This window comes from Haliotis rubra, unplaced genomic scaffold (genome assembly GCF_003918875.1).
Source record: "Haliotis rubra isolate DU_JTF1 unplaced genomic scaffold, ASM391887v1 Scf171, whole genome shotgun sequence".
Taxonomy (NCBI): Eukaryota; Metazoa; Mollusca; class Gastropoda; order Lepetellida; family Haliotidae; genus Haliotis; species Haliotis rubra.
Window position 1 is genome coordinate 1,253,777 of NW_025765681.1, and position 27,858 is coordinate 1,281,634.

Sequence of the window (27,858 nt, forward strand, 5' to 3'; positions counted from 1 at the left end):
GATTCATTTCATGCAAAATATGATAATGAAGAACTCAGTTTTTTCTTGATCTGGACCAACTTGCTCTCGGAACAGTCAAAATGTATTAGAGTAAATTTGATCACATAAAATTCTGGAATCCATCAGAAACTGTGATCGAGTTTGGAGATAAAGTCCTATTGCATTTCCTGAATTCCATAAGGGATCATTTGATGCAATCCTTGTCTCAAAACTTGTTTAATGCATTAACCATTATTATAATCACACAAACCACAAACCACAGTTCACAAAGTTTTATAACTATAGTAAAAAAAATCTGTTTTAAGGGCCTCTGATGACTCAAGGTTACTAATTTGGGGAAAGCATTTTCGGGGGTTTCAAATTCCCATAAATTTAAAGAAACTGAATTAGGGGTTGTAGTTTCTTTAAAAAGTGTGAGAAAGGTTGACTAATTGTGAAGAAATGTCTCTTTTACGTGTCAGAGTGGACCCATAAAATCTGAGAAGTGTCTGAGGATTTACTACAGTCAGTGACCCCATCACATCAAAGTCAGCCATATTAACAAGAAGCACTTCAATCAACAGCCTCGATCTCAAAAAGATGATCAGAAAATTGTCAAAGGTATTTGGAACAAAGAATATTTTTTGAAAATGAATTCTTTAAATTCTGTTTAAACATGTTCAGATGAAATGTGTGTAAAAAAAGAATCTATGATTAGTTAACAGTATCTTTGCTAAATTTAGTTCTTTCTCTCAAAAAGTCAAGCAATATGAAAGTAGGCAACACCAAGAATGAGCTTCACACATGGCACTAGGTTAAGAACCAAATTTGGTTCTTAGGTGTGACAGTGAATGTTTTAAACGCTGGGCTATCCTTTCATGATAAATATACTTTGTGAATTTACTTGAAATGTAATTATTACATGAGCATAGTTCTAGCAATATTACAGCAATTTCTCATTAAGGGGCGGGGCAGTGGGGTAGACTCGGGTTTGATTCCCCACATGGGTACAATGTGTGAAGCCCATTTCTGGGGTCCCCTCCCATGATATTGCTGGAATATTGCTAAAATGGTGTATAACTAAACCCACTCACTCGTCAAGGAGCAGCACAGATGTACCGGTACCAGTGTGCTAACATATATATTGTGCCGATGTAAAATTATTAGAAGAGTAGGAGAAAGAGGGCAAGAATATTTTTGTGAGGTTTGAAAGAGATGAGGTAAGGCTCATTCTCATTTTCAATTCTCTTGGGTTATCTTGGGCATGTGTAACTGGATTTGTTTGGTGGAGTGGAGGAGTTTTAACAGATAATTATTTCTACAAAAATCCATCCAAAAATAATTTGACCGTTACAGGTGCAGAGTGGTGTATATCCCCATGTGCCATTTGTGAGTAAAATATTCAAATCCTGATAAGTTCCATCACTGCCCTGGGGTCTGGTATGTGTATGTCTAGAGCCAAGGTCACATTCTTGAGACTACTTTCAGAACCACTTATCTCATATATGACCCCAAAATTTATAATTAATACCATCTCAACGACACATTCATCCCAATGGGTAATAAATGAAATAATCTGTTTCAGAAACAGACCTAAAGTTTAATTTTAATAACAATTAGCAATTAATAAACTTGCAAGCAGAAGCTGCTTATCTACATAACTTGATCAAATCATGAAAGACTTCCTGTTACATAGAGTGAAGAATATTCATTACAATGTTTTTAACAACATGGCAATATATCTATTTTCACCACATAATATTTTTACAAGATTAGGCAATGAAACTATTTCTCTTAAAGTAGCTCATAAACTGGTTACAACATGGAGATAAACACTCCATGTTAATGCTTCCTGCTATAGTCTGGTAACATGGAAGCACTGATCTACCCCAGGTAGTCACAACAACGTAAGATGCTGTTTTAAGTAGACAGGAAGTGGCAAGGCAATTAGGAAGCAAACACCAATCACTGTAATCCCTCCATTTAGAGGGTTACTGACTTCCTATCGGGTTCCGTACACTTGATGGGACATGCATCAATCCGGATGCATCTTCTTCTTGTTTTAATTACTAAATGATATATAAAGGTAGTTAATCAGTGCAGCTGTCGTCTTTTATGACAAAAACAACATCCCAACAGTGAGTGGTGAGTGAGTGAGTGAGTGAGTGAATGAGTGGTGAGCGAGTGGTGAGTGAGTGAATGAGTGGTGGTGAGTGAGTGAGTGAGTGAGTGAGTGAGTGAGTGAGTGAGTGAGTGAGTGAGTGAGTGCACGATTTAGCCATTTTCTATCAATACACAGTTGGAGATACCAGAAATTCGGCCTCAAACATTGTTCACATGTGGATTCATAAAGAATAGCACGCCAGTTGATATGATTCATAATGCATCCTGCCCCAACCATCATGGTTCAATATGCACCCAAACAAATCAAAATGATTTAATAATCATCCTAAGCCAATCAACATGAATACTTCCCGAGGGGGCAGTGGGGTAGCCTAATGGTTAAAGCGTTTGCTCGTCACACCAAAGACCCATGTTCAATTCCCAACATGGATACAATGTGTACATTTCTGGCGTCCCCCACCATGATATTGCTGGAATATTGTTAAAAGCGGCATAAAACCAAACTCAGTCAGTCCTGCTTCCCATAAGCAGTAGAGTTCATTATCAGAATAATTGGCATAGTGCCAAAAATACATTGTTTGAGAGAAATATCAAAGAAACATTTAGAGAGGTGTGTATAGCATGTTGACCAACCTATGTCTCACCTCTGACTACCGATTATACAAGTTTATGGAAATGGCATCACTAATGATGTAAATATCCCGTAATGTGAATAACAAAAAGATGGGTAATCTATTTCCCTGTGTTTACTCTGGAAGTCATATTGAGAGCAGATGAATCATCGCACATCTCCGCATGTGCGTGCACTGTCCCTCGAGTCGATCACACGCACATGCATCACCTCACAGTCACTGCAGTCATGTGACCTCGTCCGTCAATCACTCGGTGCACATTTCATGTTTACAATCAGTTGTCATGGCAACAGGTTTGTCACCTGGTGCAACACAATTAAATCATCATCCTCATGTTAATTAAAGTTGACCTGATTGCTACAGTCCGACCTGTATTTGATAAATCATATTCAGAGTCAGGGCTTTGTTGTATATGTAAGCAGCCCTCATTGAGGATATGGCAAAAATGGCTCCATTGAATGGATGAGCTGTAATGGAATGTGAGCAGGTGAAGCGTGATGATGGAGGAATTATGACATATGTCAGACTTGTCAAAATGCGGGATGTGAGGTCGTGCAGACAAACACAGTGGTGTGATATCCGTATATTTATAATGCTGCTTAGCATTCACATTAATTCATGGAAATCAAACACATTGCATGTTCAACTAGTGAAAATTCTACAACTCAAATATTTATTTGACCATAAGTCATTCTACAACATTTATTTAGATTCACTTTCAAAATACTACTAAATAGAAGCTAAGGCCCAACCAATTCTGCCCTATTACTTTTGTATCTGTCATAGTATTCGTGAGTGAGTGAGTGAGTGAGTGAGTATGTTTGGCTCCGCTTTTAGCAATATTCCAGCAATGCCACAGCAGGGGACACCAGTAATGGGCTTCACACATTGTACCCATGTGGAGAATTGAACCCAGGTCTTCACTGTGACCAGTGAACACTTTAACCACTAGGCTACCCCATCAACCCATGTTGATATGAAAGCATCAGATCATCCTTACTTTATTTTGAAAAGTACTCCCCACAAAAATAGATACTTTTTTCAGTGGACATCACATACCAGTGCTCTCACCAAACCATTTAAACTAAAGATATAGTCTCTGACAGAATTTCAATAGAACTTCATTCATATTGAAGAGAAAATCTGGACTTGCTACACTTAAGGCTGGGTGAATGGGAATACGATATGGTTCAAGGACTGTGAGGCAGAATAGACAGTAGATGCTCTCTACAAGCCATTGATAAATTCCTGGTATATGGTGCACCATTTTCTAAATAAGTTCTTAATAATATATCCTGTTAATACTATTAAGTATTAATAAATATCTTTTCATGAAGTGCTAAACATTGTAAAAATGATTTATCTGTAACAAGATATTTATTAAGATTGCAGCTGGGCACAATATGAGCAAATATGTAAGTTGAGAAAGTGACTTAATCCCCGATGGGGATAAGTCCAACATTAGTCCCGGTTCCTAACACATTAATTCATCTCTCACAAATTAGTAAGTGACATACGACTTTGCTGATCAGCCTGGCAACATTAATCCAACTCATAGCCAGCTGAATACTGACACTGATGCTTTTACTTACAGTGTCTGTATGTTTCTCAGTGGTGTGAAGGTGTTGTTTGCCAGAGACTGTATCTTGTTGTCATACAGCGATCTGAAACAAAAAAAATAGGTTCAATATTACCAGGGGCTAGAGACAGGGACAAATACCATTACAGACTCTTTAATTTGAGGCGTTTGTTTGGTCGGTAGGTTGAGAAAATCAACCAGAAAAATCTAATTTCAAATATTTGTTGGGATTTACTTGAAGTGTTAAGTAGGTAGATGAAAATTGGCAGTGAAGTAGTTGTTAAAATAAATTTTAAAGTTTTTAATTATAGTATTTAAATTAAATATGTTTTTTGATAGTGACTGATTTTTTTTCAAACATTTTACATATTTCTGGTTGGCAGAATAACAAAAACAGTGCATTTGTCTTAAAATTGTTTTTATATTTCAACTTTTGGGTGTTGTGGATTTGTAACGTGTTAAATGACATACTTTATAACTGAAATTAAAGGGCCAAGGGTTAAAGGGTTTGTTGGTATTCTTGACACCAAAAAAGATGAAAAGGGTTCCTCCTACACTACACGGGTTTCAGTAAAAAAATTAAATGAAGTCATATTGCCTTTCCCACTTTTGAGGGAAATGTGAATTTTTTAAATACACTACACTAATGCAGTTTTGAAAATCCCTAGCAAAAACTCCTCAGGAAATGACAAATTCAAACAGTAATGGCTGCCAGACATCTTGCCTCTTTCCTCCTCTACTTTTATTAGAAATGGTCTTCAGCAACCCATGCTTGTTGTAAGAGGCAACTAATGGGATTGGGTGGTCAATTTTGCTGACTTGATTGACATATATCATCGCTTTTCAGTTGCATAGATTGATGTTCATGCTGTTGATCACTGGACTGTCTGGTCCAGACTTGATTATTTTCAGACTGCCGCCATATAGCTAAAATATGCTGAGTGCGGCATTAAAAAACAAACTTTTTTATCAACGGTCCGCAATATCTTACAGCACTACGATCTCATGCTGCCACAGAACCCAACTCAAATCAGAGAGCATATACTGATATATAGTCTCTGTTCAAACAATATTCACACATCCCGATCTGTCGACAGTTCCACGCCCAGACTGAGTAAGACACATGCTCAACACCCGCCATTGTCATGTCACGACTTCTGACTTTCTCGCACAGCCCAGACATAAATATCATCCTGCCTGTGTATCACAAACTTGTCGATGTTTATTTCAGTAAGTAGCTCCCCCTAGCAGGGAGACATTGCACTCTTGGTGGTGGTGAGTTTATCAAAACCAACCCTCCTCCTACAAGAATTTTGATGACGCCCCTGAGCTTGTAGGGCTGATAAACAAGTGAAGTTTATTCAAACAAACACTGGTCACCCATGACAATGTGGGTTAATGAATCTATTACTGGAGAAGATTTGAAAGGTGTTTCTTACAGAGAGGCTACATAATGGCAAACTGTTGTATGAAAGTTTCGCATGATACTTTTAGGGTAATCCTCATCAATGGACACATTTTGAATCAGAACCTGATCAGCACCTGAATAGTCAGTCATAGGGACTGGTCATGTTACAAGGTGGGTGAAGGAGGGGAAGGGGAGAGAGAGAGAGAGGGGGGGCAAGGAGGAGAGAAAATAAGTGTAAGAAGGGGGCATAAAAAATGATACAGTACAAGATGGCTGTACCTACTATATTGTGGGAGGGGAATGACAAGCATGAAAAATATGAATGACAGTTCTATGTCAAATATCAAATAGAAATATTACAAATTTAAACATTATTTAGAGACTGGTCATTAGGTTTAAGAACTGGACAGGGGGTCGTGAAAGAAAGTTTTGTAGATTTGTGTGGGTGGGCAGATCAAGGTATGATCATCAAATAAAGAGACAGGAGAGTATACAAAGCAATTTTCCTTGCCTATAGATTTCTAAGGACAATTCAGTGATGATAGGCATGAAGCATGATAGTGACGTGGGTTGGGGTGAAAGTCTAACAATGTATCAGGGTCTTAGTGATTACAGGGCAAGTTAACAGCGCCACCAAAGAGCCAGGAGGGGGCAACTTGGCCTGTACCCTAAACCAACAAGCCATTCTGACAGCACAAATCTTACAGCAGGTAGTTGACAGACACAAATCCACAGATGAAATCTGCCAAGACATACCAAGCATCAAAGTATCTCCCAGCCTGCTCAGACTCACTGACTGAAACTGTTGATCACAGGATTGTCTGGTCCAGATTCGATTATTTACAGACTGCTGCCATACAGCTGGAATATTGCTGACTGCAGCGTTGAACAACAAACAAACTCTGACTGAAATTAGCGTAATTCTTGTAATCCGAATTTACAGTACACTGAACTCATTACATGTTGTGTGACCTAATAAGGTGAGCTATTTATGTTACAGTTAACTCATTACATGTTGTGTGACCTAATAAGGTGAGCTATTTATGTTACAGTTAACCCATTACATGTTGTGTGACCTAATAAGGTGAGCTATTTATGTTACAGTCAAACCATTATGTTTTGTGCGGCTTAATAAGGTGAGCTATTCATGTTACAGTCAACCCATTATGTTTTGTGTGGCCTAGTAAGGTGAGCTATTTATGTTACATTCAACCCATTATGTTTTGTGCGGCTTAATAAGGTGAGCTATTTACAGTATGCTGAATTTATTTTAAATTCTTCAAAGGCATTTAGAAGTTGGTGTCGTAATACAAGGCCAATCTTATGGCTAACAACTTGTTGGTTTATTTTTCACAACATTTCTGGGCTAGTTCTTGCCCCTTCTTCAGGTGAATAATGGTGATAGTGAACAGTACAGTATATATATAGATGTACAGGAAGCCAGATATGTAAATTGAGTATATACAAGGGAAAAAGGAGGTATAATTAAGTATGCACAAACAATGCAGTGAGATCAAAGAGCAGAATACAATAAGGTATTTTTTTATGTTTTTAATTATACCTCCTTTTTTCCCTTCCCTTCCCTAAGAACTAGCCCAGAAACGTTGTGAAGAATAAACCAAGTTGTTATCCATAAGATTTGTCTTGTATGAATTTATTTTGTTTTGTGTGCCCTGGTAAGGTAAGCTCTTTAGTGTACACTTACTCATTACATTTTGTGTGCCCTAGTAAGGTGAGCTATTTATGTTACAGTTAACTCATTATGTTTTGTGTGTCTTAGAAAGGTGGGTTATTTACAGCATACCTTAGTAAGGTGAGCTATTTACTATATGCTGAACACATTATCTATTGTGTGTCTCAGTAAGGTGAGCAATTTACAGTACACGAATTTATTTTGTTTTGTGTACCTTAGTAAGGTGAGCTATAGGTGATTAATGTGCTGCTGAGGGTGGCTAAAAGGTCTCAGGAGGAGTGCAAGTGTAAGAAATACACCCTAGTTTCTTACAAACAAACCAGTGGGTTTGTCTCATCAATATCTGCCAGTTCACATGTCTCCCAGAAACACTACATGCTAAATGCCTCGTGAGATATTTTGACAGGATGTGTGTATTTATGTTTGTGTTTTTCCATCAGCAGCGTGCATGCATCCGACATGTAGCTAATACAGGCTTCACAGCAACAGATTGATCATGCTGGCTTAGACTGGGTTTATTTATGTTCGTAGTTTTCACTGCTGCGTTCATGTATCCTATGTGTAGATTGTACAGGCTTCGTAGCCACAGATTGATCATGCTGCCTTCCACTGGGTGTTTCCCAAAACAAGTTCCAAGATGGAATACAAGCGAATAAATGTTGTTTAACTCCATGGTCAGCAGTTACCCAGTTATATCATGGTGGTCTGTCAATAATTACACGTACTGAACCATAATAAAACAGCTCCTTCCAATTCACAGTCTGGCCACATTCAGCCAAGTCACATTCTGGCCATCTGATCCACAATCTGCCCAGTCACATTCTGGCCATCTGATCCACAATCCGCCAAGTCACATTCTGGCCATCTGATCCACAATCCGCCCAGTCACATTCTGGCCATCTGATCCACAATCCACCCAATCACATTCTGACAATCTGATCCACAATCTGCCCAGTCACATTCTGGCCATCTGATCCACAATCCACCCAGTCACATTTTGGCCAGCTGATCCACAATCCACACAGTCACATCTCAGCCAGTCTGAGTCTACTCATCTGCCCAGTCACATTCTGGCCATCTGATCCACAATCAACCCAATCAAAGTCTGGCCATCTGATCCACAACCAGCTCAGTCACATTCTGGCCATCTGATCCACAATCCGCCAAGTCACATTCTGGCCATCTGATCCACAATCAACCCAATCAAAGTCTTGCCATCTGAACCACAATCAGCCCAGCCACAATCCGGCCATCTGATCCACAATCAGCTCAATCACAATCTGGCCATCTTGATCCATAATCAGCCATGTCACAGCCTGGCTATCTGATTCTTTCTCTTCTGTTTTTCTGACAAACATAGTTTACTGGAAGTCAAGTCTATCCTGAAATCTGCATTGGGAGACACCAGGATACTGGGTACAATTTCTTTCAAGGAATCTCCAAATCGAGACACACATAGGTAAGGATACCTACCATTCCACAAAGCTTAAGGTTACTGAAATTCTAAACATTAACAAAACTTATGATCATTGTAGTGCTGAGATCGCTTAGTGGAAAACACCAGATTCTTTCTTGGAATCTCCATTCAGATAAAACATAAAATACTGGTTGAATTGAGTAATATGGGTTGGGCAGGAGTGAGTGAGTGAGTTTAGTTTTACGCCACACTCAGCAATATTCCAGCTATTTGGCGGGTCTGTAAATAATTGAGTCTGGACCAGACAATCCAGTGATCAACAGCATGAGCATCAATCTGCGTAACTGGGAACCGATGACATGTGTCAACTAAGTCAGCGAGCCTGACCATCCAATCCCATTAGTCGCCTCTTACGACAAGCATGGGTTGCTGAAGACCTATTCTACCCCGACATCTTCACGGGTTGGCTGGGCAGGATGGGTGTGAAAGGCAGCATGGGTGGAACTGGAGCAGCATAGGAAAGTGACACTAGATATGAGCTTCTTAAATTGTATTTTTTTGTGAAAAGTGAAAATTACTTACAATAAGTTGAGGTTGCGTAGATCTCTAAATGCATCCACTCGCACACATGTAATCTTGTTGGCATTCAGCAACCTGGAAAACAAATCAAACCTTCATGACACTTCAAGCCTTGTGTTACAAATGATTATCTTTGTAAGTGTTACCATGACACTTCAAGCCTTGTCTTCGGCATGATGAGTGCGAATGCTTTAACCACTAGGCTACCCAACCTCCCCTTCTCCTTAAGAAGGCCAATAACATGTTTATAAGTAATGTCACTTATCTTTCAAATATAATTTTATTTACATAAATTTAATATCATAGTTAATAAAAGTCCAGTGATATTACACACATTCCAATCAGAGCTTCTAAACACAGATCTGTGCTTAGAAAGACTCAGACACGGCTTGTATACTGAATATAAGCATAAAATTTGTGATGTCAAAAATACAGAATATGTCAAAGACTTCTTTTAAACCAGTGATAACCCGACAAACGTTAAGCGGAGTTATCTCAAAATAGAAGCTATATATGTTTATGGTGTTATCAAAAACCAGCTTCTTTTAGTTCACAGGCACAAGATTTGACATATTGCATCAATCAAATATTAATTTCACACAAGAAAGTTCAACTACTTTTTAAAACGAATATGCTAACCTTCGTGTGACTGAGATATTACCACCATAAGCCATTAAGCGAGATAATTTGAGTCAGATGATATTGAAGTGATGAGTGGTGATTAGGGAAATATTACCTATTATCACACCTAACTAGAGTTCTGCGGTTTGACCTTTGTAGCTGGTGTTTTATATCTCAATGATAACATTTATCTGGTGCCGACTCTCGTGCCTTCCTGGCTTCTTATCATACTGTTCCAGACATCAAAGGAAATTTATCCACCCACACCTCTGTCTGGCCGAGAAACAGTAATGTAAATTTGTTCTGAAGTGTCAGATTTCTTGCCACCTTGAAAAACTTTCAGAAATAAGTGTTATCATAATAATATGTGTTGTTATGGTTCCAAAGGGTATGTGATAAACAGATCTGTTTTGTGTACAGTTCAGCCGTTATCTGTGTATCGATATGTGGTATGAGTGAGTGAGTGAGTGAGTGAGTGAGTGAGTGAATGAGTATCTGCTTTGAACAGTATTTCATACAGTACGTCAGATTTACTTGTGAGGGAAGTAAAAAGTTAATGTCCAAATAGTTTTGATGTAAATAGCTCTGGCAGACAACACTCTATGACTACTCCATGTGACTGTGTGAGTGCATTTTGTGTGCATATTTGTGTATTTCATACTGAAAGGGTTTTGTTGCAGGTTTTTCTTATTGCAATCAGGCTTGTAAACCAACTTAAATAAAATAATTGCTAACCTTTCTGTACCTTTGGCAATACCATGACATCACAATGTTTTGGGAACATAATGACTAAATAGCAGGCGTAGCATCATCATGTCTAATGTTAACTTGACAAAGACATGCTTCTCTGCAAATGCATCATAAATGAAGCTTTTACACAAAACATTCCAACATTATATCCATAATCTATACTCCAATCTTATAACTGTCAATCACAACATATCACAAAATTAAGCAAATTGGTTTCTTGTATGAAACAGCTTCAGGCATCTGGCTGTTCGTAATGGATTTTTTTATTCCTAAAGCTTTTTAGCTAAATCTCTAAATCATTTCGGCAAGCCTCCAACATGATGTCTTGTTGTATATGCAGTGACAAACACTCCTTGGCGGCATCGTACATGATAAATGGATCACGTGATCTCTTTACAGTTTGTCATATCTTACCATAATGTATAATAATAACACACGCACAACATTGTTCACATTGGGAATGAGTGAGTGAGTCTGTATGGTTTTACGCTACCTTTAAACATATCACAGCACAGCATACCCTGAATGGACATACTGAGTTATGGATTGCCCATTCTTGCCTACTTTTGTATGCATTTGTCTGGGTTGCATAGTTACATTAAAGGGGAACAACTCATTTCCCTGTAGGGGAACAACTTGCTACCCTCTAAAAAAAGTGCCATCCTAAGGACGTCATGAAGTCGCAATTATATAAATGTATGAATCTCCAGAAATGACATATTGATAGAAAAATGTTTCATTGCTAAACACATCATGCCTCTTTCTTTCCGTGGTTTGGTGGATTTATTGCAATGCAGTCTCATGTAATTGCTTTAATGCTTAACAACAAGACTCCTGAATGATCTTACAACTGAATCAACTATTAACTGAATCAACTAACAACTGAACCAACAAGTGAATCAACTAACAACTGAACCAACTAAGTGAATCAACTAACAACTGAATCAACTAACAATTGTATCTAACAACAGAATCATCTTACAATTGAATCAGCGAACAAATGCATGAAACAACTGAATGAACTACCATCTACCAACTAACTCAAACATTTGAATAAAACAACTGAACAATTAACAACTGAATCAACTATCATCTACCAACTAACTCAAACATTTGAATAAAACAACTGAATCAACTATCATCTACCAACTAACTCAAACATTTGAATAAAACAACTGAACAATTACAACTGAATCTATCATCTACCAACTAACCAAATAACTCAAACATTTGAATAAAACAACTGAATTAACAACTGAATCAACTATCATCTACCAACTAACTCAAACATTTGAATAAAACAACTGAATCAACTATCATCTACCAACTAACTCAAACATTTGAATAAAACAACTGAACAATTATACTGAATCAACTATCATCTACCAACTAACTCAAACATTTGAATAAAACAACTGAACAATTAACAACTGAATCAACTATCATCTACCAACTAACTCAAACATTTGAATACCAACTAACTCAAACATTTGAATAAAACAACTGAACAACTATCAACAATTGAACAATTAACAACTGAATCAACTATCATCTACCAAATAACTCAAACATTTGAATGAAACAACTGAACAATTATACTTGAATCAACTTAATCACTGACTGACTGACTGAGTTTACTAACTTTTGAATGAAACACGCAACCAACTACCATCTAGCAATATAAAACAACTGAACAAGCAATATACCAACTAACCAGAAATGGGCAAACATGCCCATGTGAATCGAAAAACAACTCAACAAGCCAATCAACTGAATCAACTATCATCTACCAACTAACTCAAACATTTGAATAAAACAACTGAACAATTAACAACTGAATCAACTACCATCTACCAACTAACTCAAACATTTGAATAAAAAACAACTGAACAATTAACAACTGAATCAACTATCATCTACCAACTAACTCAAACATTTGAATAAAACAACTGAACAATTATACTGAATCAACTATCATCTACCAACTAACTCAAACATTTGAATAAAACAACTGAACAATTAACAACTGAATCAACTATCATCTACCAACTAACTCAAACATTTGAATAAAACAACTGAACAATTAACAACTGAATCAACTACCATCTACCAACTAACTCAAACATTTGAATAAAACAACTGAACAATTAACAACTGAATCAACTACCATCTACCAACTAACTCAAACATTTGAATAAAACAACTGAACAATTAACAACTGAATCAACTACCATCTACCAACTAACTCAAACATTTGAATAAAACAACTGAACAATTAACAACTGAATCAACTATCATCTACCAACTAACTCAAACATTTGAATAAAACAACTGAACAATTAACAACTGAATCAACTACCATCTACCAACTAACTCAAACATTTGAATAAAACAACTCAACAATTAACAACTGAATCAACTATCATCTACCAACTAACTCAAACATTTGAATAAAACAACTGAACAATTAACAACTGAATCAACTACCATCTACCAACTAACTCAAACATTTGAATAAAACAACTGAACAATTAAACTGAATCAACTTAATCACTGACTGACTGACTGAGTTTAGTTTTACGACGCTTTTAGCAATATTCCAGCAATATCAACGAACAACTGGGGACACCAGAAATGGGCTTAACACATTGTGCCCATGGGAATCGAACCAACTGGTCTTCTACCATTCAAACATTTGACAACTGCCAATCAACTACCATCTACCAACTAACTCAAACATTTGAATAAAACAACTGAACAATTAACAACTGAATCAACTATCATCTACCAACTAACTCAAACATTTGAATCATGTAACAACTGAATCAACTAAGAGCTGAATCAAACAACTGAATAAATCAATGAATCAAATTAAAATGTTAGAAAGCTGATAACAATCACAACACTAATCGAACCCCTTATCTCCATATACACCATTTTGTGCCTGACTACGGTAACAATCAGCCAAGTAACATCAGCCAGACTGGCAACACATCCATTATTTACAACACAAGCCAAAAAATGCACTCTGTGTTTTTCAGTCCAGCCCCATGGTTAAACAGCGTTAACTTCGGGAGGAGCACGAGATGATGTTAAAGGCTAAGCAGGCTGTCGAAGTGTGCATAGAAGCCCAGCAGATGCGCAGATGCACATGTAACGCCTGAAATAAGCCGCGAAACTGACAGTTCACATGTGTAGACCTGGGGTTTATTTCGCTTTGAAATTAACACACTTTGACAGGAAAACATTATCGAGGAAAACCCCTTTCCCAGTGGCGAATATACTTTCTTTCATGTGCAATGGTGAAAAATGAGCTGCTATTTATTACAACTTATTCCAATTTGTTGGCATCAATTTTTCAAAGGTTTAAAAGATAAAATTTTCATTTGGTAAAGCAATGTCACCATTCCATTTGTGATGCACAGAAAATAAATATCTTTTTGCTTTTGAGACGATATCTGTTTTTAAACAAATATATTTCACTACTTTGATGTACATCATAAATAGCTTCCATATCATCACATAAATCTTTTTTTCTGATACCTTGAAGTTACAAACACTGTGAACCCTGTATCTGAAAACATTTTCTTAAATACATTTACATATATTTTCCCAAAATCTGATGTATGAAATCTCTAATCTGTATATTGAGTTGGTGATATATATTAATTTAATATATTTGATCTAAGATGCATTTCAAAGAAAATAATTCATATTTCTTTGTATTTGGTCTGTTTATTTTCATATAGGAGTGTAACGGAAAAACGTTGGAAATGAAGACATTATTTTTGCAAAACACATTGTAGGCCAGTATTAAATGTCACAAAAACGTTTTCATCAACCCAGGAGATGGGTTTGTTATCATGCAACAAAACTGTACATTTTCAGTTCTATTAGAATTTCTCTCAACTGGTTCCCATGAAGCTGTCAGTTACGAGACAAAAACATTTAGTTTGTGAAATCTGTTACTTACAGGAGTTGTAGATTGATTAATCCATTGAACACACCAGGAGGTAAATCCGATATCTTGTTTCCGTAAAGTACGCTGAAAAGCAGATTGACGTAGATATTGATATATAATTTGACATACAAATGGAAGTAACAAAACTGTCATTCCTGTGGTGAAGTATCTGTTAACATGTCATCTCTTATATTACTAATTATAGACTATTACTTCATATTAACATAATCAGATTGAATTTACACTGACGGTACATCACTTAAAAAGAAGTTAAAACCAAATTTACTGAAGGTCCCTAACCCAAACTTTGACCATTTGGGACAAACTCACTAACAGATCCTGGCACAACTAAGGGACACAACTTTGCATAATACATTGTTACACCTTAGACCACCTAGGACAAACTCACTAGTAGATCCTGGCCCAACTAAGGGACACAATTTTGCACAAAAGATTGCTGCATCTTTAACCACTAGGCTATTTCTGGTGTCTGTTAAAATATATTATGAAAAATGTGCTATGGTATTTACAGTGTTCTAAGAGACTGGAGTCCCGAGAAGGCATCAGGGGCGATATAGGAGATCTGGTTATTGCTCATATCGCTGAAACACAAAACACAACCAAGATAAATTCATGACGACCTATGACAATACTCAAACATACATCATCATAAAGATTTAATACCGTTGTAAAGCTCATATTCAACCAGGTTTATGGATCATCAGCCAGACACAGCATAAATTGTCAATAACAGAGAAAATCAGTTTCAATCATCTGCCATTCCAATGACCAAATAGTGGTGAGATGACATGAATGGATTGCCGAAATCCATGATGACAGCAGGTGTTTGTAAAATGGGAATACATATCTTGCTCTGCTGGTAAAATAAAGAAACGACCTATTGATGTAATTATTTCTTGTTTCAACTATCATGTTTCATTGGCCATATATTAGACCTTTATATTTTCAGGGTTGTATGTGAAATGATTGCTTGGATGTCCAAGTTACGGGAATCACAAGCATTATATTTGTATTTTCATTTGTTGTTTAATGATGCACTCAGCAATATTCAGCTATATGGCACTTTGGTCCTTTAGAGATCCGGAATTTAACAAGAAGACATGCTTTAAGCCAATACTCACATGTTTGATTGGCAATATATTAGATCTGTATATTTTCCAGATTGTAAGCGAAATAATTGCTTCGATGACTAAGTTCCAGGTATCACAAATATTATATTTCTTGTCCAAATAGTTTTGTTTTATTGTCGTTTAATGCCTCAATAAGCTATATCACAGTTATATTTGGTCCTTTAGAGATGAGGAATTTAACATGAAGACATGCTATAAGCCAATACTCACATCCTCTGAAGTTTGTTAAGTTCTGAAAATACTCTCGAGGGAATCTGCGTTATATGGTTTTCTTCAATACGCCTGCAAAAAATGGAAAACGTATTAACATTACAGCAATTACACATCTGAGGGTAGGGTTAGCCAGTGCTCTTGGAACCCCTGACCGACAATGCAGCACCTGGAATGACAGGGGATACGAGATACGACATCAACACAAGGTCTTCTACTTTATCACACTGTCAGGCTCCAAGACATTTGGTGCCAATACCAAATTGGAACCGACATGTTCTACAGCTGGTGGCAGAGATGACCTAACTGTTCAGATCAGATATGGCACATTGACGCTGAAGACCTTACCAGTACCGATTGGTGTTCAGAATATTGAGTTGCTCTGGTTCCACCGACTCACGTTTGATTCCTGACATTGTGTTTATGATCAAATATGTCATGCATATGGATCTTTAAAAAATGGATAGCTGTTTTGTTTCCCATCAGCCTCAAGGCTGTACTGTGGTGGTGGTGGAATTGGGTTTAACATCGTGCTTGAGAATATTTCGCTCATATGACGACGTGCATGCATGTGTAAGTGTATGTGCGGCTGCTTGTACTAGCCCAGACTGAAGGTGGTTTTAAGTGCTAGCCCACTGAGATACCATGCCGCAGTGAAGCAGGAATACCCCACTCAGACACATTATACTGACTCCCGAAGCGACCAGTCCTTGTTGTACCCATTAATGCCGAGCGCCAGGCAGGGACCAACAAGTACCATATTTTAACGTCTTTTGGTATGATGCGGTCGGGGATCAAACCCGCGACCTTCCGCACTCCGGGCGGACGCTCTAACCACTACACCACGGAGGCGGTCCTCAAGGCTGTTCTCAATGGCAATAGGCGGATGGCACTATTCATAGTATTACAATCACTATAATAATCAAGTCTAGATAAGTGGAATGTGACCCAGTCTTTTACAGACACCTTGTTTTTATTATCTATATAATCAAAAAATTATGACTTAAATTAAAAAACCATTTTCCACCGACTTTTGCAGTTCTAGTCATTAGCAACAGATCCATTGTATCCAAGGAAATTATTACACTTTCTCAGCATGTCTAGGTTGTTTGAACATTGAGTAAGTGAATATGATTTTATGCAGTTTTAGGCAATATTCTTGAATCATTATTAAATGGGATATATGCATTGTACCAGTGTTGAGAATCAAACATAGACCATGATCGTGATATGTTAATCCTTAAACCACTTGCCTACTCCTGACTACATTTGAAAAATTATAATTCTTAAACGTCATGTTTTGAAGAAATAATCTTATTTAATTACACATGTGAAAGTGGTTTATTGTACTTCGTATCGTATTTTCTGAAAGCTTTTGACTTAAATATCAATAAACTAAGCCCAACTCAGAATTCCAGAATTTCCAATTCACAACCTTCTAAAACACCTTCTGAACACCTGCAAGCCATCACTCCAAGACAAGAACATTGAATCCGCCCAAATAAGGTCGCTGTGTCAAATGTATCAAATCCCAATAAGAAAATTTACACACCGACTGTTGAGGTTATGTGAAAGTTTACACCACAAAAAGCACAAATATAATTCCAAGCACAGCGTAGAGAACAAATTGAGAGACAATAATTGGATGACGGAGTAATTTCCCTTTCAAATACAGTCGAGTCGACATCACCAACTTTGTGGCGCTTTGAGCACTGGGCTTCAAACACTCTCCTTCAATTTGTGGTTTTACCGACTTGGCGATCAATGGCCCACTTAACATGCTCAATTTGATTCAAATTTGTTTTTCTTCTAGTAACACAGCAGTTCCCAAACCTTACTCAAATGACAATTGATTTACCGAAATCGTTCACAAAACACCCACTATCAAACATCTGCTGGGTGCAATATGTTTGGTGGAAAATAGCATTTCTTTCATGACAATCGATGTCATTGGGATCAATACGGAATGTGCTCAAATGTGTTCCCAACAGATTCCGACAATCAACGACTCTGAAAAGCTAACCTGGCCAAGGAATATGAACCAATTTAATTGAATTGTTGCATCTGATGTGGCACAGTAGCTGATAACAAATTTCAGATGCAAATTATGATTGTGTTTTATAAATACATGCTTTATGCATGTCTTTTAATGTTTAAATCGCTAATCTGTTACCTTTCTTGAGACACTGATAAAAGAGTGAGTGAGTCTAGTTTTACGCCTCTTTTAGCAATATTTCAGCAATATCACAGCAGGGGACACCAGAAATGGGTTTCAAACATTGTACCCATGTTGGAAATTGAACCCAGGTCTCCGGCGTCACAAGTAGACGCTTTAACCACTATGCTACCCACCATCCCAATGATACATGAAGACTATGAAATGGAGGAATACGACTAAACAGTCACAAAAGTCAGATTAATGGAATCCATTTCAAAAGACATTATGTTTTTATCTCAATATATTAAGGGTACCTGATAATCCCTCCCAGAAGCACACGGTAAACACAGAATTACCATATTTCCTCTACTAAGCACCATTATAAGTGCTACTATTCTTTTACCAGCTTCCGAATCCAGAAGGTATATAACTAGGGACCATATGTTAAATATTTCATAAGCTACAGTCACTCATGACATACAAAAACTTACAAATTGACAAAAAGGTTCTTCACGCTCCTTATATAAGAAGACCCAGAGCTAATTGTGTTGCACCTGGTGCTTACTGAATCTCGAGGCTGGAAATTTTTTTGAACCATGAAACTTTCTGCATTAAAAACAGTACCTTTACACATAAATTTTAACATTATATGGCATTTTCAATACAGATGTTCAGAAGCCATTGTGGCCATCTAATTGCCATTTACTGAAGACTCACAGTTCAGTTGCCGTTTCTGGGATATTGTCCGGAATCTGGGTCAGGCCCTTGTCCCGACAGTCGATGATCCCCTCAGTACAGGTGCACTCCCGGGGACACAGGTTCTCTGCCACACAAGCGTGAGGGTGGGGGTTGTCCACACCCGCTGAAAGAAACACCAGTATGTTCAATTTGAAATCATAGCCAACATTCTTCATATCGGTACACCAAACAGTCAGTTCTAGCTTGGCTGACCAAGTCCCGAGATAGCATTCAGACGCTGGCCCAACGTTGGCAATGGTTTTGCCTACATTGCCAATGTTGGGCCAACATCCGAATGCTATCTGGGTCACTCCTCAAATCACCATTATAAGTTACATAATCACAAATTATCTTTATTATGTACAAAAATGTTGCGATAAATTTCCAACGAAAATAAACACTGATATGAGGCAAATTGCAAAGCTTAATATTTGAATGCTATATGTTCAATAATATTTAGCTGAATCTCTTGATAAATTCCTATCATTTCCAAATATAATATATATTTACAATCCACCAACCATAAAACAGCTTATTTCATAACGTTCTGAATCTTCCACTTAAACATGTAAAACTATATGATTGTCAAACAGATGCCAGATTGTGAAATTTTAGCCACAGTTCAGCTGTCATATACATAAAAAACGAAATATATATCTGCAAAACATTTATCAAGTTATTTCACACTCTGTCTAAGGTTTCATTTGAATGTATTTGCTGCAACAATAAAAGTTGAAGTGTCTTCTCAAATAATATAGTTGTTTGCTGGAAAATATGATGAAACCTAAAAGAAGTTGTCTGGAAAATATAATGGGATAACAATAAAAGCTGAAGTGTCTTCTCAAATAACTTATAGCTGTTTGCTGGAAAATATGATGAAACCTAAAAGTAGTTGTCTGGAAAATATGACAATATCATCTGGACCACATGACCAGACATGTGATGATCATCCCCAACACATGGGTTCCATTGCAGTCATGTTATAGACCCTCTTAAACTGGTCCCTCTTAACCTTTGAGTAGATGACAAACTGCTTGTGTACTTTGTTTCAAAACACACACAGTAACTGAATATCCCTTGGTTCAGACCTTGCTGGAACGAATTACTTTAATGGCTGCCATCTTGTTTCAGAGAGATCTCTTATACTAGTTAATGAGCTTCTGTTTTGGGTGCTTGTTTTTTTGTTGCAAGAAGTATAATTGATGTTTGACTACTGGAGAAATTAGTTGTTTTTACATCGTGTTGTTTTGGAAACAAATCTAGACTGATTGGTAAATATTTAGTGTATTTTGACATACACGTGTCAAGAGGTAAATTACAGTTACCTAGTCTTCGTCTAGAGCAGATCTCATTAACAGTTCTGCAGCAACTCATTATAGTTCATTATTTCAAGTGTATCAACTTCGGATATAGCCTTGATCCAAGGCTGCACAGAGAAAAACTCATTATTTCAATTTTTGTCTTCTTTAATTGGAATGTCTAGACAGGCCAATGATAGTCTTTTACAGCACAAAAAGAAGTTGATAACACTTTTAAAAAATGATTATATTGTTAAAAAGGAATTTAGCCAATATTTCTTTGTTTGATAATAATTAAGAGACAAATCTAAAGATTGCACTCTGTTATTTGAACAAATTGTGTACATGTAAAAATGTAACTGGTAATTTCTTTGGAAACAGTAATTTCCTTTGAGATTATTGCTAGTCTGTCCTTAGTGAGAAAGTAAGACACATTAACCCTAATCAGTAGAAACTGGTCATACCTATATTAGCCTTATCAATATCAAATGGTGTGAGGAAAACGCTATATGTGTTATCAGATTCTGAATCAGGAATGATTCTGTTTACTTGTAACATCATTTGAATTGATTCCTAAATAAATTAGGTTGGTTAGTTAATTATTCAATTTTTCATCCCATTTTAACAAGAAGAATTCCCATGCTGGCTCTCAATAGGGTATTTATGGAAGCCTTTTCATGTGTTTTTTTTACATGGGTTTCAATAATCCTCTATGCTACTCAACCTGCATGGCCACACATATTCACACACGATAAGACACACAGACATGCATGATCAGACACACAAATATACATATCCCATACAGTATTGTTATTTTAAACAAACAGAAGTAATTTTATTTATTCTTAGCATTCTACTGTGTTATGTATCTGTTCTGTATCCAGTGCTAGTCTTAAAGTGTTATACATTGTTGTTTATTTATTTATTTTCTTAATGTCCAGTTTTTATCCTTCCCCTTTACATTCGTTTAATCTTTGAAAACAACAACATTTGGTCATGTTATAACGTACTTAAAATCATTTTGACCACTGTTGATTGCTCAGTGTGATCTGTGAGAGCTCCTCAGATCGTGTGACTGATGTTGTTCGTGTTGTAATGTGTGTGTAATGGATATATGTATTTATTGTAATTCCAGCGTCCATAACGCAAGACAAATTCCCTTCTTGGGCAATAAAGTATTATTATTATTATTATTATAAACACACACATGCATGATCTGAGACACAGAGGCATGACCAGGAACACACATGATCAGACACTCAGACACATGACAACACACACACACACGATCTGAGACACAGACATGACCAAGAACACACATGATCAGACACAGACACACACACACACACACACACACACACACACACACACACACACACACACATCATGAACAGGCACACAGAGACACATGAGACATGAACAGGCACACAGAGACACATGATAATTGATGATTGAGACACACTAACACACAACCAGACACATTAGTGTTGGGAAATGGTTAAAATCTCATAATTGATGATTGGTTCATTACAACCGATCAATCATCGAAAATAATTGGTTAGCATCATTTATGAAATTTGTTAATGCACATAAAAATAAGGAAAAAACCATGTAGTTCTTTTGGGGCTTTTTGGCGAAATTTCACATCTTTAAAGGATGACTAGTATGTTAGGAACATACATTTCTTGGAGCCTTTAAGATAAATTCAATCATGACTTGAAACGAGCTTGAAATGCTTACAAAATGTAACAGACAAAACCAACCATGTGAAAAATATTGTTAATGAAAACAAGTGTTCCAAAATTAGTTGTGTTCGATTATGAGAAATTATGATCGATTGCTTGGTCGTTTAGTCACTACGACCAATCTTCGATTAAATCAATTAATCGGACCACCACTAAGACACATGACAACACACACACAACCAGACACACAGACAAGACCACACACATGATCAGACACACAGACACACATACCAACAGAACCTACAGACCAACCAACCAAATCCACAGATTAACACTGCAGTTTGTCAATACAGAAACTACTTACGAATACACCTGAAGTCCATGTCCTGCAGCTCGGCTATCTCGTTGTTCTTCAAGTGATTCGGCATGGCACACTCGGTGAAGAGAGCCAGAGTTGGGTTTGCTCGCAGCCATCGCGCCAGCCATGCCAGGTGACAGTCACACACCAGGCGGTTGTCACTGATACGTCTGAAATACAGGCAAAGTCACCAGGAGTTCTCAATTATTGAATTATAGTGTGTTGAGATAGTGTTGCCACATCAGTTCTCATCACAAGGAGGCAGGGCATGGGTGTCATGGTGGTCTAAACAGCCATTGTGAAGGCTCACTGAATCTCTCTCTAGCTTCTGAACATCAGAATCAAAAATAGTTCTCATCATTTGGGAGTATGGTTTAACACTGTTTTCAGTCATATTCCAGCAATATCATAGCAGGGTTACATTGGAAATAGACTTTACACATTACCCAAGCTGGGAATAGAACCCAGGCTTTTGGTGTGATGAGTGAATGCTTTACCCACTAGGCTACCCTGGTTGTCCAGTTCTTTTCCTAAGTGAGCAGACGTATGGCTTAAGGTGCAACTGCAACTAGCTGTACACAGTTGCTTAGGGTTCGTTGTGTAATGCCGCACTCAGCAATATTCCAGCTGTATGGTTGCAGTCTGTAAATAATCGAGTCTAGACCAGACAATCCAGTGATCAACAGCATGAGCATCAATCGACGCAATTGGGATATGATGACATGTCCAAGTCAGCAAGGTGGACCCCCGATCCCAATAGTTGCCTCTTATGACAAGCATGGGTTGCAGAAGGCCAAATCTAACCTGGATCTTCATCTTATAAGGGACCAGTAACAATAATAATAATAATAATAATAATATGGATTCTTATATTGTGCTAAACTCCACACCAAAGTGTGCTCAAAGTGCCAACAGACTTCATAGATATAACATGTTTACAAAGAAACACTGAACCAAAATAAGATATTTTTTATGGACATCCAACATGTCCAACAAACAATATTTCTTGCGAAAACTACATGAGGCCAAATTATTTTTTTCCAGCATATTCTGGAAAATATTATGCCTATTTATTAAATAACAATCCAAAGTACATCCCAAATATGAGCTTGTCTTTGAAGTAGTTTTTAACACTGTCCCCTCTGTATATTTTGTGTTATATCCCATCTGTGATAACTATTGCCCTCGGTATATACGTAGTAATCACGCTTTGCATAGTCATCGGTTTGTAAGTCTGCCAAACATTCCAGCTGACAGTTCCACAGTAAGATATTTGTGTCTGCCGATTTCTGATAAACCATCTTACTTCATCTAATTTCACATCCCAGTACAAATACAAATGAGCATTCGCTTCCTTCAACCATGAATGGCTTTACGAGTGCTCCAGACCCATCATCTACCCACCATCCAAATTCCATTCAGACAAAACCTCCTTTAGTCTGTTAATCCTACGTCTCTCAGCACATTTCCCACCTCCCTGGAACCCCCATACATCAAGACACCCAGAGGTCAACTTTTTCTGGCCAGTTTATTCCCACTCAAACAGCTCCTGCCACCTTATTTCAGTAACTGTGTTGAAAGCCATTTCTCACCTGGGCAAGTGAGTGTATTGGCTTACAGGTAAGCATATCACCTTCACACAGCGAGCTGTTTACGATCCTTGTCTAGACATTATCAGTGTAAACATGCCCAGTCGTATTTTACGGACAAAGTATGGCTACTTTTCTCCTGGTCAGTGTAATGAGTTTATGGTTATGGGTCTGTTCGGGGCAGAGGTGCTAAAACATCGGGAATGTGTATCGCGGGTCGTGCATACCATACAGCCAAAATATTGCATGTCTGTTCGTCCTTAATGGCCCCACTGACTCATGGGAGACGAAAAAGTGTCGACTTGAAATCAAAAGGTCAAATTTCAAGGAGTTCATGGAGCGTGTCTGCTACAAGTTGCATCTTCTGGTGTATTATATTGGCCTAAGGGTGCAGCAAGTGCTTTGTACCAACTGGGCCTAGATTTTCAAAGCTCTCTTAGAGCTAAGATAGTTGTAAGTGCCATACATTAACATTAACCTACGACTATCTTAGAGCTAAGAGAAAATCTAGGCCCAGGACAAGATTTCATAAGATAGTGAATAAGAGAGTAAGTGTAGTTTTATGCCGCTTTTAGCAATATTCCAGCAATATCACGACGGGGGGACACCAGAAATGGGCTTCACACATTTTACCCATGTGGGGAATCAAACCCGGGTCTTCGGTGAGATGAGCAAATGCTTTAACCACTAGGCTACCCCACCGCCCCCAGTATTGATGAGGACAGGTTTCAGTCTTTTGTCAGAAACAAGGTGATGCTGTTTATGTTGTCATGAGAAACTCAGGGCTTGTCCAGATCACAGAAGTGGTTGCATGTGTTTTTTTATCAAACCTTACTCCATTCCACAATTATTTATTCATCCGCTCTTCTCCCGTCCTTCCATTATTATTAATACCACCACCCCTGTTCTCCCATCCTCAATCATCTTCCATCCATTTTTAATTTATCTCCATTCCATCTTTCCCTTTATCAGTATCACAACTTCATTATCCCTCCTTTCTTCTTTCTATCATTTGCTCATCGTTTCTCCTCACATCCCTCCATCATTAATGCCACCCCCCTTTCTCCCACCCCTTAATCATTCTCACATGCATCCATCTTTCATCCATACTCAATCCTCCCATCCTAAACAAACCCTTCTCACAGAGTTGCCAGAGTATTCACCCATCATGCTGAAGACCTAGCACTGTTAAACTGTACAATGTGGAGCCACAATCTGGTTCCCTGCCATGATATGTCAGTGGTATTGCCAGAACTTGAGTAAAACCCAACCCACTCACTCAACTAATCAAACAATCAATCATCATCCCAGACAATCAACAGCAGCACCAGCATCAAAAACACCACTTCACCCCACCATCAAAGCCACCATACAAAAAAGCCAACATCAAGGTCACCTCCATGCCAAAAATCATTCTCATCATGCCATACCTTCGCTCCAAACGTCTTATCAGACCAACAGATAAGAGGACTCATTATTGACAAGCAAATGGACACTTCAACTCTGAAGGTTGCATCTGCTCCACAAATCCCCACTATATCAGCCGACCAGATACCATTGGCCATCAGCCCCTACGTCCTCACACCCATGATGGAAACAAATGCCTTTGAATCCTTTAATCCGAGAAGCATGTTAATCATCCGTAATGACCAACTGATACAGAATCCTTCTGAGAGACGATCTTCCTTAATTACTGCACCCTTGACTGCCCAGCGGTCAACTATCTGGACATATAAAGCAAGTGGCTTCTCAGGGTGACAAAACCATACAACTGCTTAGTTTATGATAATGGGTATCGGAAATATAAGTTGCCGTTTTGTATAGGTGAAGAACTAACATGGTGGCTCCTGGATCTGCTTGCTTGGCACCTTAAGATCTGATTACTATCTAGTGATATATCATGGAACACTTACAAGACATGCTAAAAGCATGTTTATCAATAGGGACAATATTAGGATGTTAGCATGTGGTTTGTTTCGAGACAAGGTGGATCTTCTAATCATTGGACTCATGACCTTTGCCTCAAAGCAGAATGGGTGAGTGAGTGAGTTGGTTGGTTTGTTGTTTTACGCTGCACTGAGCAATATCCCAGCTTTATGGCAGCTGTCTGTAAATAATCCAGTCTGGACCAGACAATCCAGTGATCAACAGCATGAGCATCCATCTATGCAAATGGGGGTGAGTAAGATTTGGGTTTAAGATTGTTATGTAATGTACTGGGGTGGTATGCTGCAGAGCTGTCAACCCCTATAGATGGTTTGGAGTGAGATGAAAAAATGTTATGTAGAGAGCGGCGGCCCTGGTGAAGTCTCTGGGGGTGAAGGTATGAAGTTTAGTGGTTTCAGGAGCATTTGGAGCCTTCTGGTGGCATTATTTTGACACTAAAAGATGCCCTGCTAATAAATAATAAGCCCGAGGGTGGTAAACATCGTTTTATACACTTTCAGGCGGTGTTCAACTTTACGCAGACGAAAAGTATAAATGAGACCAGCTACCAGCTGCATGAGATTATTATTTGAGGCGTGAAGCATGACATAAATCAATGGCAAATGCGAGAGTTGACGGGTATGATGCTGGTATGTTGTTTGGACAGCCCTATGTGACCGAGGTGGTAAATGACTTTGGTGAAACTAACTCTGCATAAGCCTATAATCAATGGATCCTGAGTTGACAACTTCTGAGTCTGCATCTGGAACAGTCTGCATCTGGACCCATGGATCCTGGAATAATAAAGGGACACAACTCCGCAAAACTAACTGAGCCTCCGCTGTGCCACCCTGAGTGTCAGGCAAGTTATACTGGGCAATAGGGAACAATCAGTTCAGTTTATTGTCACGTATATTTAACTTCGAAAAAATTCAGTCTGTTATAATGAGTCAAATGTTCCTTCAATCTTATATTGTCAACCTAATTCATAATATTTTATCAACCTAAGAAGTGCAGTTTCTGATGCCACTGAAGAAAAACCAACAATCTCCCTTCCAAATGTGCAGCTTCAATTGCCATTAAAATAACAAGCCAACCCTCTACATGAAAAAAGTGTAGCTCCTAATGCCATTAAAGTTAAGCTAACACTTCCTTGAAGAGACATAACATATTTATTGGTGTTATCCGCCATCACTCATTGTAATGGTGTGAGTCAGACAAATGATGCCAAATAAATACGAAATTCCAAGTATGAGGACATGAAGAGAGTGAACTGTATGACCCTGTGTTATAGCCATTGTTGTATCCTGATATATCGCCATGAACCTGCTGCAAGTCTATCTGCCTATACATCTCTGATACACACAATACTTCTCCAGCATGCACCTCACACATGTGTTATTGTACCCTCTGACTCTGCCACCATCACAGATCACGCCAGTCACAGGTCACATGACAGCTGAAACTTGGTTCCATCTTTCGTCTGGCAGGACTGGTTGCGTGTCTAACACCATTGCCCTTGGGCGGGGACACTTGACTGGTCCTAGGGGACCCCCACAAAGGTCACATCTGGGTGGTAGACTACACAATTTCACCCCATGTTATCCTTAGTGATATGTCAATGGGAAGCGTTCTAGATTGTGACCACTATAGGGTGGCTATGCCAGGAAGTTTATTGTTGAAGAACCCTGATGGGAGACGGAACTGCCTCTGGTGCTATGTATGGATGTGGTGGATAGAATACCAAGCATTTAGTGGAAAGTTATGATTAATATTCATATCAGGAATTATGAAGTAATGACATCTGGAACAAAGGAAGTGGTGAATATACAGAATATCAACCACTTGGTATTAAGTTATGATTAATATTCATATCAGGAATTATGAAGTAATGCCCTCTGGAACATTGGAAGTGGTGAATATACAGAATATCAACCACTTGGTATTAATTATGGTTAATATTCATAAGTGGAAATTATCCTCACCACACTTGGTATTAAAC

General features: G+C 38.0%; 1 protein-coding gene across 1 annotated transcript in view; it reads right to left on the reverse strand.

Moving 5' to 3' along the window:
- Positions 1–27,858, reverse strand: part of LOC124272636 (protein slit-like) — a 179,828-nt gene that overhangs the window by 33,880 nt on the left and 118,090 nt on the right. Inside the window, 7 exon segments of the mRNA XM_046707833.1 lie at positions 4,328–4,399; positions 9,415–9,486; positions 14,756–14,827; positions 15,274–15,345; positions 16,105–16,176; positions 18,980–19,124; positions 22,348–22,511. Coding sequence (XP_046563789.1) covers positions 4,328–4,399; positions 9,415–9,486; positions 14,756–14,827; positions 15,274–15,345; positions 16,105–16,176; positions 18,980–19,124; positions 22,348–22,511 — 669 coding nt within the window.